The 18152-nt window shown below is 56.6% G+C and overlaps 1 protein-coding gene across 3 annotated transcripts in view; it reads left to right on the plus strand.

Annotated features, from left to right (window-relative positions):
• Positions 1–17291, plus strand: part of EPHA8 (EPH receptor A8) — a 137636-nt gene extending 120345 nt beyond the window's left edge. For all 3 annotated transcript variants that reach the window (XM_048824902.2, XM_048824903.2, XM_075120994.1), the window contains 4 exons: positions 6127–6276; positions 7376–7566; positions 8010–8165; positions 14721–17291. In XM_048824902.2, the coding sequence (XP_048680859.2) occupies positions 6127–6276; positions 7376–7566; positions 8010–8165; positions 14721–14835 (612 nt within the window). In that variant the 3' untranslated portion in view covers positions 14836–17291. The remainder of the gene's footprint in view (positions 1–6126; positions 6277–7375; positions 7567–8009; positions 8166–14720) is intronic.
• Positions 17292–18152: the final 861 nt, after the last annotated feature.

Raw genomic sequence — 18152 nt, forward strand, 5'->3', positions numbered from 1 at the left:
GAAGTTCAGGGTTCAAATCCTCCTGGTGATGCCTGATGGGATGGCTGGGTGACACAATTATACATCACAGAATTTGGTTTTTCTTTTAAAGAAAATCTTGAAATTACAAACAAAAACTGTGTTAAACAAACATACATTAGACTAGAGAGACAAGGTGGATGAGGTAACATCTTGTATTGGACCAGCACAAGTCAATCACCTTGTGTCTCTAATATCCTGGGGCCAACACAGCTACAACACCACTGCACACATAATTTAGATCAGGGGTGCTCAACCAGGAGCACATGTACCCTTGGGGGTTTGCAGAGATCTTCCAGGGGGTACATTGAGGGGAGGGATAGCTCAGTGATTTGAGCTTTGGCCTGCTAAACCCAGGGTTGTGAGTTCAGCCCTTGAAGGGTCCATTTAGGGATCTGGGGCAAAAATTGGGGATTGGTCCTGCTTTGAGCAGGGAGTGGGACTAGATGACCTCCTGAGGTCCCTTCCAATCCTGATATTCTATGATCAGCTCATCTAGATATTTGCCTAGTTTTACAACAGGCTTCATAAAAAGCACTAGCAAAGTCAGTACAAACTAAACGTTCATACGGCTCTGTATGCTATACCCTGACGTGTACGTACAATATTTATACTCCAATTGATTTATTTTATAATTATATGGTAAAAATGAGAAAGTAGCAATTTATCAGTACTAGCGTGGCTGTGCTACCTTGGTATTTTTATGTCTGATTTTGTAAGCAAGTTGGTTACAGGGGATCTGTTGGGAGTGACAAGGTGCTTGGTAAGGAAAGTTTGGATGAGCCTAGGCAGCCTTGTGAGCTGATGGCTGTGTCTAGTCAGCAGGGTGGGAAGGCGAGGAGAGTGGAAGATGAGTGTCCCTGGACCTTACCTATTACCTGGGTGGAGAATTGTGACAGTGAAGGAAATGTGTCTGTCAGGGGTACTGACTTGCCTATGGAGGGAGCTACCCTAATCTCCAAGCAGTTGTCTGTGACCAAGGAGAATGAGATCCCAAGCTGTGTGTCTGGTAAAGGAGAAAGTGTGTCCAGCTCTTCTTTGTCTGTGGAGCAGACAGAAGGGGCCTTTCAGCCTGTGACGGTTGAGGGTAGTGCAGTTGTCTCAGAGCTGGTTCTGGATTCAGCTAAAGCCCAGGAAGGGAAGGGTCCTAAGTTTGTGTCTGCTCGGGAGAATGGCCCTGTAACTAGGTCGCATCCAGTTAGTGTCTATGTAAAATCCCAGAGACCAGACAATTCTGGTGCTTGTATTTTGCCTGTTGCTAGTGTGTTGTTGGGAAAGGGTGTAGCAACTCTGTCTAAATCAGGGTGAGATCATAGCCGGGGCACAAGGAGAGCATGAAGGTGATTTGATTGTGTTACCTGCTGAGGGTGTTGAAACCTGTAGCAAGAAGGAAAAGATTCCTGAACTTGTGTGTGGCAAAGGGAAGGAGAATGCTTCTGACCTTTTATCTAGGAAGTCTGCAAGTTTGCCTGAAAGGGGATTGTGTAGGAATCCGCCGGATGGGCCAGAGGTAATTCTGGATGTAAGGGAGACCCAGAAAGAGTCTGTTGTTGCTCAGCAAAGTGTTCCTCTAGAGCAAGCCCTAGGTAAAGAGGGTAAGAGCAGAATTTCTGTGAGGGGTGAATTGTTGCATAGGAAAGCCCAAGGGAAAGGAAACCTCATGGAGTCTTTGCAAGCAGCTTACTGCAACTGAAGGGTGTGAAAGTGATTTAATCAAGTTTCAGAGTAACAGCCGTGTTAGTCTGTATTCGCAAAAAGAAAAGGAGTACTTGTGGCACCTTAGAGACTAACCAATTTATTTGAGCATGAGCTTTCGTGAGCTGAGCTGTAGCTCATGAAAGCTCATGCTCAAATAAATTGGTTAGTCTCTAAGGTGCCACAAGTACTCCTTTTCTTTTTGATTTAATCAAGAAAGTTTCAGTTTCTAACAGCCAGAAATTTTCTGTTGTGAATGAAGCCACTGACTTTCCTGTTGAAAGATCCAGTGTGGATAGCTTTGAGAAGGTCTCAGATGGAGTGAAAGCTGTTAAGAAAGTTAAACAGTCCTATAACCAAGTGGCAGTGTTTGGCCAGCTTGTTGTTCAATCCCAGTTTGACCCCCTGAGGTTTTGGTGTGGCCAAAGGGCGGGCCGCATAAACCTTCCCACATGTGGCCTGCGAGTGCTATCGATCACCCCCGACCTAAGGGAGGGCGTGAAACTGGAAGGGCCTGGTATAACTCCAACCAAGCAATGGGAGAGATGCTGGGGCATCCATGGGAACTTTGGTGGCTTTGAACTTCCCCAGGTCACCGGCTAAAGTGACCCCACTCAGTTCGATCTCGAAGGGGGGAGAGATGTGACGAAGTGGGACTGTTCTTAATGTTTCCTCTGAATAGTGTGGGGGTGCCTCAGTTTCCCCTAGGCAGTTCTTAAGTATCTAGGTGGTGGGATAAGGGTGTATGATCATTGCAGAGCCCTAGAGGGCAGGTGTGTGCAGGAGTCTGGACACAGAGAATGGCCAACACCCTGTTTCCTGGCAACTGATGGCCTGGGCCCTTCCCCCTTGCGAGGTGAGAGCTAAAGGGTTGGAGAACAAAGGAATCCGGTGACCTCCTGGCGCAGGACAGGGACAAAGCCCAGGGGAGGAGGGGATGGAAGGAGTTTCAGTTTGGGGCTGGCTGGAGACATGGAGTGAAGGGCAGACCTGGTTGTCTGGCTCACTGCCCCCCAAAATGGACCCAGTTGAGGGGTCCGGTTCTCTGTACCTACAAGCTCTGTTTTAGACCATGTTCCTGTCGTCTAATAAACCGCTGTTTTACTGGCTTGCTGAGAGTCACGTCTGACTGCGAAGTTGGGGTGCAGGACCCTCTGCCTTCCCCAGGAGCCCCGCCTGAGTGGACTCGCTGTGGGAAGCACACAGAGAGGCAGAGGATGCTGAATGCTCCGAGGTCAGACCCAGGAAGGTGGAAGCTGTGTGAGCTTTGTGTCCTGAAGACAGGCTGCTCACAGAAAGGAGACTGCCCCAGAGTCCTGACTGGCTTCATGGGGAGCAGTTCCAGAGCATCGCACAGGGACTCCGTGACACATGCATCTTCCAATGACTAATAATTTCTGGGCTTGTTCTCCCTGCCGGGCTTGCATGCTGGACACCCTGCAGCACCGCACCAGACACCTTCAAGGCAGAGGCTGCGTTCCTCAGTGAGATGTAGGGAGAAGGAGCCCAGATTCTAGGCTTTGAGGAGTCTAAACATTAGCCTACTCTCTGTCTTATTGTCTTCCTTATATCCAGCTCTGTGGGACACCTGCTGGTGGAGGCCTTCCAGCAGCCAGGCTAAATTCTTGGTGCTTTCAGGTTCAGTCCTGCGTGCAAGCAAAACTCTCGGTACTCGGCCTTGGTGACACCATGAGATTATCCTGGTAGGGCTGGGATGTGTCACATGACACAAGCCCTGAGCTGGTCATTGGCCCTTGTCAATCCTGCTCCAGTTTCCAGATCTACCACCTGTCCCATGCCCTTTCTTTGAATATATTGGGGGCACTCTAGGGTAGACTAGGGCAAGCTTTACCCAACGTGGGCATTTGCCACTGAGAGAGTCACTAGATGAGGGTTTCCAGATGTTCTGGGCAGACAACTTCATTCAGCTTTGCTTCAGTGGGTGCTAGCGATGGGTGTACATCCGGTCTCGAGCCTGATGCAGGGGCAAGAAATGGTATTTAAAATTCAGCCTCTTTACCAAGGTTTGGGTCAGGTCATATTTGAAATGAACACATTTGCTCAGCATCAGCGCCTGCCCAGAGTCTGGCGTTAGAAGCCAATCCTGTGTTCTCATGCTGCCATTACTAACTGTTCCAGAGTTACCCCTGTGACAGGATGGCAGGGCTGCATCTGCACTGGCAAAGCCAGGACTCCTCACTCACCCTGGGAATGCGCCCACGTAGCCAGGCTAGGGCTCAGCGTGTCTTCTGGCTAACCCTGTTCTGAGCTGGGGTAGCTGACACAGTGATGGAAGTGCCTGACCCCTGCCTACACTATTGCTACCAGTAGTGAATTATGGGTCCCACTTTGCCAGTGTAGACAAGGCCCAGGAGAGAACGGAGCTGCTAACAATTCATGGGAGGGAGGAGGAATCGTATGACCTTCCCAGTTAGATGAGCTCTCTGACCCAGTGAAAGGAAGGGAGATTTACATTCAGGCCCTGCAGTGTTGCTGATGCTGGTCACCGAACCAGAAAGCCATGTCATGTCCTGAGGGGGTGAGTGGGGAGCTGCCTGTTCTAGGCTCAGTCTCTATAGCCCCACCAGCAACGTTACACTGGGAAAGGCCCTGCCCGGGGTCCACTGGTTCTTAGGGCTGCTATAAGTCTAGCTAATTGTAAGCGGGGGAACTGTCCCGCTATTGTGGGGAACTTTCCTGGCTTCTGCACGACCCCGGTGAAGTGGGCTAGCAAAAGGATCTGACTCCTTGCTCCCACTTCCTTTGCCCAGAGGCCTCCCTGTCCTTGAGGACTACCCTTCCCCTCTCCTGTCTGGCAGAGTCCTCGTAACCCCAACAAGGCTGGGCCCAGGATTCCTGGGGGGCTCGATCCCCAACCCTGCTGTGGTCACCTAGGACAGGGGCTAGGGTGTCCCCACTCCGGGGTACTCTCTCTGCACTGGGCACTTCTCTGACCCACTGACCATTGCATACAAGTTAAAGCAAATGCAAGTTATTTAATCAACAATTAATTTTTAAAAGAATAAGGAAAAATGGGAAAGGTTAAAGGAAACACATCACTCCGCTCTGTGGCAGGGAACATCACAAACAGTGTCCCTGGAACGTCAGGGCAGTTCACAGTCTGTTCCTTGTAAGTCCCAGGCCTCCTTCTCCGGCCCTGGCTGTGCTGTAGGGATGCTGTGGGTTGGACACTTGCTCTGGTGGTGGCTACACGCTCTCAGGCTCTAAGTGGTAGGACCCTTCTTCCCAGTGTCGCCTCCACCCTGTTGGGGTTACGATCCAAGCCTGGCCTGCAGAGCCTCTTGGCTGAGGTGTCTCCCTGTGCTGGGCCCGCTGCCCAGGGTCCCCCTCGCTCTCCCCAGCTGCTCACTGCACCCGGCTCCGGACTGCTCCAGCCCCAGCTCCACCACTCTGTCTCAGCACTGCTGCCGCTCTGCCTCCAGCTCCCTGGGCTGCTTCTTTGGCCCCTCTGGCTCTGGTTGCTGCAGCTCTGCTCCCAGGACAGGTCTGCTCTGCAGGCTGCTTCTGTGACTCTGCTCCCAGCCCTGACTTGCTTTGTGGGCTGCTTTTCTGGCCCCTCTGGCTCTGGTTGCTGCAGCTCTGCTCCCAGGGCAAGTCTGCTCTCTCTGGGCTGTGCCTCTGGCTTTGGGACTGCAGCTCTGCTCCCAGGACAGGGTCTGCTCTCTCTGGATCTGGCACAACTCTGCTCCCCAGTTTAGCTTGGGCCCTGCTTTCTCCTTAGCTCGGCCCCCCTCTGTCTGACCCAGGCAATTCTAGCTCACACGGAGGAGGGGACCTCCCTGGCCTCCTGACTCCCTGATTAGCCTGCCCGCCCTGTCATTCAGGCTGACCTGGAGCATTGGCTTCTCCCCATTGCCCCGGGGGACTATCAGTCTCAGGGTCCTGATTCCCCATCGACCCTTCCCCTTTGAGTACTGGGAGCTAGCAACTAAAACACCCCCACTGAATGTTAGTAAGGGGGCAACAGGCCCCTTACATAATGCTGTGTGTACCTAGTGGCTGCGGGTTGGACCCTCAGCACTGACAGGGCTTGGGGCCTGTTTGTTTGGTCTCAAAGAATGGAGGGAACTAGGCTAAGCAAGACCAGGCCTGGGAGCTTTTTGCTGGGAGACCCAGGAGACTCCATGGTGTTTGAAAGCACAAAAGGTTCAGAGTCGGTGGGTCTCTGTAACAGACTGGGCGTGCTGGCGGTCACGGAGATGCCAATGGCAGGTTCCAGGCTGATGCAAGTGGACACTCCCAATGCATGCCTGACCCCAGCTCCTGCTCGGGGCAGTGAGGCCCAGCTCCAGCTCTCCACAATAACTGCGGAATGGCCTTGCTGCCCAGGTGCCAGCTCTTTGCCCTGGGTGGGGCCTGTCATGGACGGTTACCCTGTGTTCTGTGTTTCAGGGGGGGAAGATCCCCATCCGCTGGACGGCCCCCGAGGCCATCGCGTACCGCACGTTCTCCTCAGCCAGCGACGTGTGGAGCTACGGCGTCGTCATGTGGGAGGTGTTGGCCTATGGGGAGCGGCCCTACTGGAACATGACCAACCGTGATGTAAGGGAGCGTCATCCTGCCTCCGGCTGGGCTGGTATCAGGCCGGTTCCCTCCCTCCCTCTGCTAGGGGCGGCACCTCATGTTAATGGAGAGGTCATGAGGGCTCACGGCGACAAGTTACTGGGTGTCCCCGCCCCGCCGCGTGTGACTCGGTGTCCCCGCCCCGCCGCATGTGACTAGGTGTCTCTGCCCTGCTGCTTGTGACTGGGTGTCCCCTCCCCACCGCGTGTGACTGGGGGTCCCCACCCCGCTGCGTGTGACTGGGTGTCTCTGCCCTGCTGCGTGTGACTGGGTGTCCTCACCCCACCGCGTGTGACTGGGTGTCCCCACCCTGCCGCATGTGACTGGGTGTCCCCTCCCCGCCGCGTGTGACTGGGTGCCCCCGCCGCGTGTGACTGGGTGTCTCTGCCCTGCTGCGTGTGACTGGGTGTCCCCTCCCTGCTACATGTGACTGGGTGTCCCCACCCCGCTGTGTGTTACTGGGTGTCTCTGCCCTGCTGCTTGTGACTGGGTGTCCCCGCCCTGCCGCGTGTGACTGGGTGTCCCCGCCCCGCTGCGTGTGACTGGGTGTCCCCTCTCCACTGCGTGTGACAGGGTGTCCTCGCCCCGCCGCGTGTGACTGGGTGTCCTCGCCCCGCCGCGTGTGACTGGGTGCCCCCGCCCCGCCGCATGTGACTGGGTGTCCCCGCCCCGCTGTGTGTGACGGGGTGTCCCTGCCCCGCTGCGTGTGACAGGGTGTCCCCACCCCACTGCTTGTTACGGGGTGTCCCCACTGCGTGTTATATATGTGCTTTAGGTGAGGTTGTGTTAGGGGGTTGCCGAGATGGAAAAGACAAAGGAAGGGAGGGGTTGGAGAGTGGGAGGGGGTTGGCGCAAAGAGCCAGTCAGCCCAAGGGATGGTGTGTTCAGCGTGAGACCTCCAGAGAACAGGGGCCTGCTACCACCGGTGGCCATTGGTTGCTGCTTGAGCTGCTGCTGCAGCTGCTCTGCGAGTTCAGTCTGTGGCTGGCTACGCAGAGCTCTGGAGCAAAGAGCCAGGCCCTCACAGAGTGCGCTCTGGGAGGGCTTTGTGCTCACCCTGAGCAAACCTATCTTTCAGGTCATTAATTCAGTGGAGGAGGGCTACCGCCTGCCTGCTCCCATGGGCTGCCCTACAGCCCTGCACCAGCTCATGCTGGACTGCTGGCAGAAGGATCGCAGTGAGCGGCCACGCTTCTCCCAGATCGTCAGCATCCTGGACAAGCTCATCCGCAACCCTGAGCATCTCAAGTGCACAGCCACAGTGAACCGGTAAGGCCTGCCACAGCCATAGCTTGGAAAAGATGTCTCTTGAAAATAGGCTCAGCCGTGAGTGGAGCAGCTGCATTTCACACACTTGGATTCACATGCCCAGCCCATCTCCACACAAAGCTCAGTTGTACACACAAAATACACACGGGCACCGAAGTGCATACACAATACTAGGCCCTGGCAATGTGGATAACCCTCCAGTAACCCTCTCTTTGGCTCTGCCTGACCAGAGAGGGCCCCAGCCCTCTTACCCCTGACCTTCACTTCTTGTGGAAACACAAGCCGTGGGGAGCGGTAATTGTGCAATGATAGAATAATGCTGGGGTGTCAGACTGCCATCCCCAGCTGCACAGCCTGGGCTATGGCTGCTTTCTTGGTACCTTGACTCCACTCGCTGATCCGCCCCTTAGCACTAAGTTTATGCCTTTTCTCTTGTCTTCTAGGTTCACCCAAACTCCCTTTGACAGAGGTTTCTTTGATTTCACGAGCCGTTTCACCGTGGAGGACTGGCTGGATTCCATCAAACTGGGGCGCTATCGGGAGAACTTCGCGGTGGCGGGGTATTCCTCGTTGGGGATGGTGATGCGGATGAACATCGAGTGAGTATGAAGGGGGAGAAGTGACTGATGTAGGGGATGGCACCACTGGTCACCCCATCACCTTCTGCTGCCCTCCTACCTTGGGCTCTGTAGATCTTACAAGCTAAGCAGTGTTAGGCCTACTTAGCACCTGGAGGGGAGAAAATCCAGATACTGAAGGAAGTGGAGTTGGTGCGTCTCTCCTTGGTGCTCTTCTTTATGAGTCAGTCCTGAGCCAATGCACCAAGGTGATGCTGAGCTCTGTGTGTGTGTGTGTGTGTGTGCACATGCATAGGGCTGTGTGTGTTTGTGCATGCGTGTGCATACGGCTCTGTGTGGTGTGACGCAGCAGGGAGGGGGGAGTTTTGACCTGGGAATGTGGCAGGGGAGTCTCACTGGGGATGGGACACCTGAGGGCCTGTAACCTGAGCCAGGAGGGGGAGTTAACACCTCTGCCTGGGAATGTAGACAGAGGCTGCAGGAGAGAGCCTGCTAGGGGGATTTAGTTTTCAGTTTGGTGCTGGGTGGTGGAACGCAGGGAACCCCAGGGCTGGGGTCTAAGGTCCCTGCTCCCACAGAAGGACTTGACTGAGGGGTCCTGGTGGTACCCACAAGCTCTGTTTTAGACTGTGTTCCTATTGTCCAATAAACCCTCCGTTTTAGTGGCTGGCTGAGAGTCACAGTGAATCCCAGGAACAGGGGTGCAGGCCTCGGACTCCCCCACACTCTGTGACAACTTCTCTCCCCCCTTCGAGACTGATCTGAGCGGGGTCACTCTGACCAGTGACCTGGGGAAGTTCAGGGCCCCCTCTCCGGGACAGCGCATCCGCTATTATGTTGGCACTTCCCTTCACATGGACCACGTCCATGTCATAATCCTGCAGGAGCAGGCTCCACCTCAGGAGTTTGGCATTGGCTCCTTTCATCTGGTGCAGCCAGGTCAGGGGAGAGTGGTTGGTGTACATGGTGAAGTGTCGCCCGAAGAGATATGGCTCTAGTTTCTTGAGGGCCCACACCATGGCCATGCACTCCTTCTCGATGGCCGCGTAGTGTTGCTCCCGGGGTAGCAACTTCTTGCTCAGGTACACGATGGGGTGTCTCTCCCCCTTTTCATCCTCCTGCATTAACACCGCCCCCAGTCCCATGTCTGAGGTGTCGGTGAACGCCATAAAGGGCTTGTCAAAGTCTGGGTTTGCCAGAAGTGGGCCACTGACCAGAGCCTCCTGCAGTGCCCGGAAAGCCTCTTGGCACTGCTTGGTCCAGACCACCTTGTCTGGCTTCCCCTTCTTGCATAGCTCGGTGATGGGGGTGGCTATGGCGATAAAACGAGGCACAAACCTTAGATAGTATCCTGCCAACCCAATAAAGGCTTGGACCTGTTTTTTGGTGTAGGGAGCGGGCCACTCTGATCACCTCCACCTTGGCTGGTTCCGGCTTTAGGCGGCCGCTCCCCACCCAATGGCCCAGGTAAGATACTTCAGCCATCTCCACCTTGCACTTCTCTGCTTTTACAGTCAGCCCAGCCTCCTGGAGTCGGTCCAGCACTTGTCTAACCTGGGACACATGGTCCTCCATCCCCCTCAGTAGCTGGTCCACCAGGCGCTGGAAGGTGGCCGGTGCTTCCTTGAGGCCGAAAGGCAGGGTCAGGAACTCATAGAGCCCCAGAGGGGTGATAAAGGCCGATTTCAGCCGGGCATCTGCATCCAGCGGCACTTGCCAGTAGCCCTTTGTAAGGTCCATGGTAGTAAAGTATCGAGCTCCTCCCAATTTGTCTAGGAGCTCATCAGGCCTGGGCATAGGGTAGTCATCCGATACAGTGATGGCATTGAGCTTCCGATAGTCCACACAGAACCGGATCGACCCGTCCTTTTTGGGGACCAGCACCACGGGTGAGGCCCAAGGGCTGGCTGATGGCTGGATCACCCCAAAGCCAACATGTCCCTGACCTCTCTTTCCAGGTCCTGAGCAGTTTTCCCTGTGACTAGGAAGGGGAAGCATTTTATCGGCGGGTGCGATCCGGTCTGCACCCAGTGGACAGTCAGATTAGTGCATCCAGGCTGGTTGGAAAACAGCTGTCGGTGCGGATGCGGCACCCCCCTGACCTCAGCTTGCTGGGCAGGGGTTAGCTGATCATAGAGAGGAATTGTTTCCAGGGGTGAACCCGCTCTGGTCCCAGGGAATAGATCTACTAAAGGGTCACCTCCCTGCTCCTCCCACTGTCCACACACGGCCAACACCACATTCCCCCTGGCATAATATGGCTTCATCATGTTCACATGGTACAGCCGGCGGTGGTGCACCCGGTTCGACAGCTCCACCACATAGTTTACCTCATTTAGCTGCTTGACGACCTTGAAAGGGCCCTCCCAGGCGGCCTGTAGTTTGTTCTTTCTCACGGGGATGAGAACCATCACCTGATCCCCGGTGACGTAGGCACGGGCCCACGCCGTGCGGTCATACCAGACCTTCTGCTTCTTCTGGGCTCTGGCCAGATTCTCCCTGGCCAGGCCCATGAGTTCAGCAAGTCTCTCTCGGAAGATCAGGACATATTCCACCACTGACTCTCCATTGGGAGTGGCCTTCCCCTCCCATTCATCTCTCATCAGGTCCAGGGGGCCCCTTACCCTCCTTCCATATAACAGTTCGAAAGGCGAAAATCCGGTAGACTCCTGAGGCACCTCCCTTACACGAACAGCAGGTGAGGTAAGTATTTGTCCCAATCCTGCGGGTGCTGGTTCATAAAGGTTTTCAGCATCATCTTTAGCGTCCCATTGAACCACTCCACCAGCCCATTGGACTGGGGGTGATAAGCTGAGGCCCAGTTGTGCCGGACCCCACATTTCTCCCACAAGCACCGGAGCAGGGCCGACATGAAGTTGGACCCTTGGTCTGTCAAGACTTCCCTGGGGAACCCCACTCGGCTGAAAATGGTCAGGAGCGCATCCGCCACGGTGTCGGCTTCAATGGAAGCTAAGGGCACTGCCTCGGGGTAGCGGGTGGCGAAATCTACCACCACCAGAATGTATTTCTTCCCTGACCGGGTCATCTTGCTGAGAGGCCCCACGATGTCCATGGCCACCTTCTGGAAAGGTTCCTCTATGGTGGGCAAAGGTCTCAAAGCCGCTTTCCCCTTGTCCCGGGCCTTCCCCACCCTCTGACAGGGTCGCAGGATTGGCAATACTGCCGGACCGTGGTAAAGACCCCAGGCCAGTAAAAGTTCTGTAGCAACCTCTGCCGGGTGCGCCGGATTCCCTGGTGCCCTGCGAGGGGGATGTCATGGGCCAGGGACAGGAGCCTGCGGCGATACTTCTGGGGGACCACCAGCTGCCTCCTGATCCCACAGGACTCCACTTCCCCTCGGGGAGCACATTCTCGGTACAGGAACCCCTTCTCCACAGGAACCTCTCCTGGCAACCTCTCCTCATGGTCCGTACCACACTGAGGTCGGCCAGGTCCCTGAGCTTCCGCAAGGAGGGATCTTTCCTCAACTCGGCCTGGAACTCAGCGGCTGGGGAAGGGATGGGGACCGGTTCCCTCTCACTGGCCGGGTCTGAGGTCACAGGCTCTCTGAGCCATGCCCCTCGGTGCTCCCTCCCCACCAGGGTAGGGTCCTGCGCCTCCGGTGTGGCACCCTCCCCAAGGTCAGGGCGCAGTGCCCCTCACCGGCTCTGGCTATGGGTCACAACCAGGGCGGTCTGGGGGTTGCTTGGCCAGTCCTCTAGGCCCCCCCCCATCAAAACCTCAGTGGGCAAATGGTGGTGCACCCCCACGTCCTTGGGGCCCTCCTTGGCGCCCCATTTCAGGTGTACCCTTGCCACGGGCACCTTGAATGGGGTCCCACCCATCCCCGTCAGGGTCAGGTAGGTGTTGGGCACCACCCGATCTGGGGCCACCACCTCGGGCCGGGCCAGCATCACCTCCGCGCTCATATCCCAGTATCCATTGACCTTCCTCCCATCCACCTCCAGGGGAACAAGGCACTCTCTCCGGAGGGACAGCCCTGCGCCCACCCTGTAAACCGACAATCCTGAGTCCAGAGCCTCCAGCCCTCTGGTGGAGCTGGCCGGGGGTATTCTTCCCTCCTGAGCATGTGGTAAGCTGGCAGCCCCCCTTGCCTGGGCTGTCTGCCCCTCGTCCAGCTGGGTCCCTACCCAGTTAACCCTGGGTAGGTTGGGTCTGCTCAGTCTGTCCCTGAGCCTGGGGCACTGGGTCCATACGTGGCCTCTCTGGCCAGTGATAGCAGCTCAGGTCACGTTGGTCCCCTCGAGCAGGTTGGAGGGTGCTGACACCAGGCGTTCCCCTTGGGAGGGGGTTCTCCACATTTCCCCGCTGGGAGGTCCCATGGTGACTCTCTCTCTGCATCGTGGGGGGCCTGTTCTTTTGGGACTCCTCCCTACTACCCAGCTGTCCACTTGTGGGTATATCCCTGCATTCGGTTGACCAGTTGTAGGTATGTGACCTCAAGCGTTTTACGCTGACTCCGGAACCTTTTCCAGTACATCTCGGGGGTCAGCCAAAACTCACGGAGCAGGGCCTGTTTGAACAGTTCGTAGTCCCCTGCCTCCGCCCCTTTCATTCGGCTGTACACCTCCACGGCTTTGGGGTCCAGTAAGGGGGTGAGAAACTGGAGCCTGTCTGCAGGGTCAACCCTGTGCATCTCACAGGCATTCTCAAAGGCTGTCAGGAAGCTATCTATGTCCTCCCCCTCCTTACGCTGGGCCAGGAGGCACTTATCAAAGCTCTTTGCAGTCTTGGGTCCCCCCTCACTCACCGCAGCCAGGGCCCCACTGCTCCTCAGCCTGGCCAGCTCCAGTTCATGATGACGTTGCCTCTCCTTCTCTTCCCGCTCATGCTGATGCTGCTTTTCATGATCCTCCAGCTCCCTCATTTTCATCTCCCTCTCCCATTTCAGCCGCCTCCGCTCCAGGGATGGGGAGCTCTGCCAGGAGGATCCCCTGCTGGCTGCCGGGGTCAGGGTGCCCTCGGTATTCGCTGGGCTTCCCCTAGCCCCTCCCCTAGGCATAGGTAGGAAGGGTCTCGGGATGTCCTCGGAGGCAGTCTGAACCCTCCCAGCCCGGTCAGGCCACAGGGCCCACGCTGCATCTACCGGGCGGCTTACCTCAGGGACAGGGATCGGGTCATCCAAGCGATCCCTCTCCTCCAACTGGACAATCAGCTGTTCCTTGGTGGACCTCACAATGTGCAGCCCCCTCTGCCTGCACAACTCCACCAAGTCGCTCTTTAGGCGTTTAGCATACATCTCCCTACTGACCACTTGCAGGCCGGGACAGCTTTCCATGGTTTCCAGGAAGAACCCCTAGGGTTCCGGTCCTTCTTGAGGTCACCACCTCTTTGCCAGGGTCGAGCTGCAGAGTCCTCCGCCCCTGGGACCGCTCGCTGCAATCCCCCGCGGGCCCCTGTTACTGCAAAAATCCTTCTCTCTGGTCACACACTCCCAGGGGTTAACCGCCCCCGGAAACCGTCTCTCTCTCTGAATCTTCAGCACGCCTGGTCCCCGTCAATCCCCCTTCATTTTACTGTTCCCCAGTCACTTACTGCAGGAAGCGCTGTTCACAAGGTGCAGTAGATCCCACTGCTACCACCAGTTGTCACGGAGTCTGGGAGAGTCCGGGGCCTGCACCCCTTTTCCTGGGATTCACTGTGACTCTCAGCCAGCCAGTAAAACGGAAGGTTTATTGGACAATAGGAACACAGTCTAAAACAGAGCTTGTGGGTACCACCAGGACCCCTCAGTCAAGTCCTTCTGTGGGAGCAGGGACCTTAGACCCCAGCCCTGGGGTTCCCTGCGTTCCACCACCCAGCACCAAACTGAAAACTAAATCCCCCTAGCAGGCTCTCTCCTGCAGCCTCTGTCCACATTCCCGGGCAGAGGTGTTACCTTCCCCTCCCCCTCCTGGCTCAGGTTACAGGCCCTCAGGTCTCCCATCCCCAGTGAGACTCCCCTGCCACATTCCCAGGTCAACACTCCACCCCCGCTGCGTCACATACATAAGGCTGTGTGTGATGCGTAGGGCTCCATGTGTGTGTGTGCGTGCGTGCATAGGGCTCTGTGCACTTGTGTGTGTGTGACAAGATGGTGTGTTCAGCAGGGTTGGATGGGAGGCTACACAGTGGAAGCTCAGTGACAGTCAGGCCATTGCACAGCATGATTGCAGAATGAGGGGATGCTAATCAGAGTTTCCTGGACACATCAGAGAAGCTTCTGAGTGGAGAGGGCTGTCTGTCCATCGGTCTGTGTGTCTGACTGGGTTATCTGTGAGCAACTCATTAAACAGAATCCAATTTCAGAGCATCGCTCTTACTTGCTCTTAGCCTGTCAGGAGCTGTTTCCCCTCTGCCTCCCTCTCCCCCTGGGGATGGCACAGGGGCAGGGGCCCTGGGGTGGGCCAAAGACAGCCAGTCACTCCTGAGAACAGCACGTCAGCCCTCAGGACCAGACAATGGCTGCTCCGCCACTGGCAGGTGAGTGCAGCTGAGCCAGCGGAGGGGGAGCCCCGTGGCCTGGCCTGCAGCACAGGGGGAGCCGGGGTTCTGACGTTCCCTTTGTTTTCACAGTGACGTTCGGAGCCTGGGGATCACCCTCATGGGGCACCAGAAGAAGATTCTGAGCAGCATCCAGATCATGAGGTCTCAGCTGCTGAACACCAGTGGCCCCAGGCGGCATCTCTAATCGCCAGCTCCCCAGACCCAGCAGCTGGCAGTCCAAAAGCACTGATCCTGGCAGAGTGCCGAGCAAAGCCAGCGGGAGAAGCGCCAAGCCAGAACCTTGAGCCACTGGGGCTTTCTGTTGCCTTGCTGTGAGTCGCGCTCCCAAGGGAAAGTGGAAGAGCTTTCCAGGTACATTGCTGAATCTGCTGGCTCCTTCCTCTGGCTGAAGGTAGGAGCAGCCTCCAGAGCAGGGCAGGCCACTTCATTTTCCATCCTGTGTCCCTGCGGGGCCGGGGCTCCTAGCATGGCCTAGCTAGGGGCTGTGCAATAGAAGGGAGCAGCACTACCAAGCTGCTCCAGCAAGCTAACCACACGGGGCGTGCTGACCAGGCTGGGCCTTGCAAAGGGAGTAGCACTGACTGACAGCGATGGCGGGAGCAGCCGGGCAAGTCTCTTCCATGCGCTGCTGCCGCCTGTGTCTGAGCTGCTATTGTACTACCCGGAGGCTTAGCTGGATCTCTGAGCCTAGCAGGGCCTCCCACACCATTGCATGGCAGAGACAGCAAAGCGCCCACTCCCACCACCCTGTGATGGTTCCTGCTCTACCCAAGACCTCCAGCACTGCTCTCAGGAGAGTCACCGGGAAACTGGACCATCTTGAGCCTCCTGCGGCAGTTTCACGGGTGCTGTGAGCGGAGGGGACTTCCTTGGAGCTGGGGAGAGGGGCCCAGGAGCGCTGGCGCCTGCTAGGGGAGACGTGAGACGTGCTGTCAAAGGAGAACCCGGAACCCGCTAGGAAGTCTCCACTTCCTGAATGCACCAGCACTGAACCCAGCACAGGCAGGCCAGGGCGAGGGGAGAGCATGTGTCTTAGGGCTACACGCTCAGGTTTTCCTCCGGAGCAGAGGTCAGTCTTGTGCCGCATGAGGGGCCGTGTCCCCTCTCACGGTCCTGTCACATCTTCTTCCGCGTCTGAGGGGGCTGTATTGAACTCTGTTCCTACACTGCCTAAAAACAGCCAGGGGCTGCCCGAGCCAGTCTGCCTCATTGTGTTCACAGAGCCTGGCCAAGCCTCCCCTGGAGAGTCACCAGCGGCACTGCTCCCAGCAGCACGCCGAGCTGCGAACACACCATGCCCCTGCCCAAGGCTGTGCCCAGCTGTCAGATCCAGGCTGCCCAGCAGGTGAGGGCTTCTCCACGCCACCCTGACAGGAGCTGCGCCAGCTCCCTGCTTGCGCCCCCTGCTGGTGAGCGCGCCCCGGCACGATGCGGGGCTTTGGAAGGCAGCAGGCCAGTGCACTGAGGTTGTTGGACGCACTGAGCTGTCCCCAGAGGCAGAGACTTGCTCGAAGCGGAGGGACTGGCACAGGCTGGAGAGGAAAGCGGGCCTCTTGCTCCCCTTTGTAAATACAATTTTCTACCGTGTTCAAAGCTGGTTTACTATGTCTGACTTTAGACACGCAAAAATGGTCTCAAAGCACAGAAAGCCCAGCCCAGAGGTGGCCACGCTGCCAAGACTCTTCAAGGGGGCATGTAGCCGGAGCTCACTGAGGGGCCCCACTCCGTGGGGCAGGGGCAAAGAGCTCCACCCAATGCTGCTGTTACTTGTGTGTCTGAGACCCATGCCGGTTCGCAGGCGAGGCCAGAGTCCGCTCTCAGTTATGGCAGAGGAAATCCAGAGGCACTCCGTTGGTCCCAGTAGGGATAGTCTGGATTTACACCAGCACATGTGACAGCAGGATTTGGCCCGAGGTCGCCTTCCAGCAGCGCCAGATGAACTGGAGGATGGCGGGATGTGGGGGGAGGGGTTAAAGCCATTTTCCAGTCTGCAATAATCCTGGCTAAACTAAACCCTCCCTGGGCTTGGTTTAGTTTTCTATCCAGGGCATCTACATCTCAATTCTACTCTAGGACTATATCGTGGGCACTCTACTGCTTCCTATGGAAGCTCTTCCGAACGAGGGCTAGATGCAGTATGTGGTTCTAGGTACATTGCACCCTCTGTGCACTCAGACCCCTCACGCGCCAATCCTGGGGTCTGTGTACTCGGAGCTTTACGCAGCACATGGAATGCGCGGGGGAGGGTGCTGGCTGGGCCTTACCCGACCTGCGGCACATGGGAGGTATAAGGGCAGGAGGGTTCTGGATAGATCCTGGTTCCCGGGGGGCAGAGGGTTGCTGGATGGTCCCTAGGGACGGGGAGGGTTGCTGGATGTGTCCTGGTACCCAGGGATGGGGGGTGGGGTTGCTGGACAGCCCCAACCCCTGGGGATGGGAGTTGCTGGATGGGCCCTGGTACCCAGAGGATGGGGGGTTGCTGGCCAGGTGCTGGTCCCTGGCAGAGGAGTGTTGCTGGATGGGCCCAGGTCCCCAGGGACAGGGAGTTGCTAGATGGCCCTTGCCTCTCTCTTCCTTGCCCTTCTTTTATGGTCTGAGTCTGCACCTCTTCCCGGACAATAAAACTCTTCCCATTGCCCATTTCTCTGTCTCTTATTGACAAATGTGTCATGTGGGGCTGCTCGCACGGGGCACAAGGGCTGGTGAAGCTGCTAAGGGATCCACAGGTGGCTGCTGCCATCCCTTCCGGGAGGCATGGGGCCGCCCAAGGGGCCCTGCCCAGAGGAGTCAGCACCCCTTCCCTTCTCTCGCCCCACACAGCACTGCACACACAGGGCAGGCCTTTCGGTTATTTTACGTGTGAGATTCTGTGGGCAGGTTCCCTGCTCGAGGAGCATGTTGAGCTGAGAAATGGGGAGTGGCAAAGCCAATATGAGTTATATAGTGTGAGTGCATGAGTGTGTGAGTGCATGCACATGTGTGTGCATGGGTGTGTTTGTGTGTGCATAGCATGTGTATGGCTGTGTGTGTGTGCATAGCATGAATATGAATGGATGTGCATGTATGTGCAAAGCATATGTGTGCATGGATGCACTTGTATGTGAATGCAAGCACATGTGCATTTTGTGCATAGTGTGAGTGTGCATGGATGTGCATGTGTGTATAAGTGCAGGCATGTGTGTAGCATGAGTGTGTGTGCATAGCATGGGTGTGCTTAGCATGAGTATGCATGGATGTGCGTATCTGTGTGAGTACATGCACGTGTGTCTGTGTGCGCGTAGCATGAATGTGTCTGTATGTGTGGCTGGGTGGGTGGCTGGGTGGGAAGAGAAGAGTTAGTGTCATTGCTGTTGTTGTTACAGTCCAATCCCATTTCATCCTGGGTGCTGGTTGGATGGAGGAGTCACCTGGGTCCCTCTCTCTGGCCAGGTGTGGTCAGGACTTCTCTCGGGACCAGGAGGACAAAGGCCCTGGGTCCCAGGAGATGGTGGACGAGGCAGC

Source organism: Caretta caretta, chromosome 18 (assembly GCF_965140235.1).
Source record: "Caretta caretta isolate rCarCar2 chromosome 18, rCarCar1.hap1, whole genome shotgun sequence".
NCBI lineage: Eukaryota > Metazoa > Chordata > Testudines > Cheloniidae > Caretta > Caretta caretta.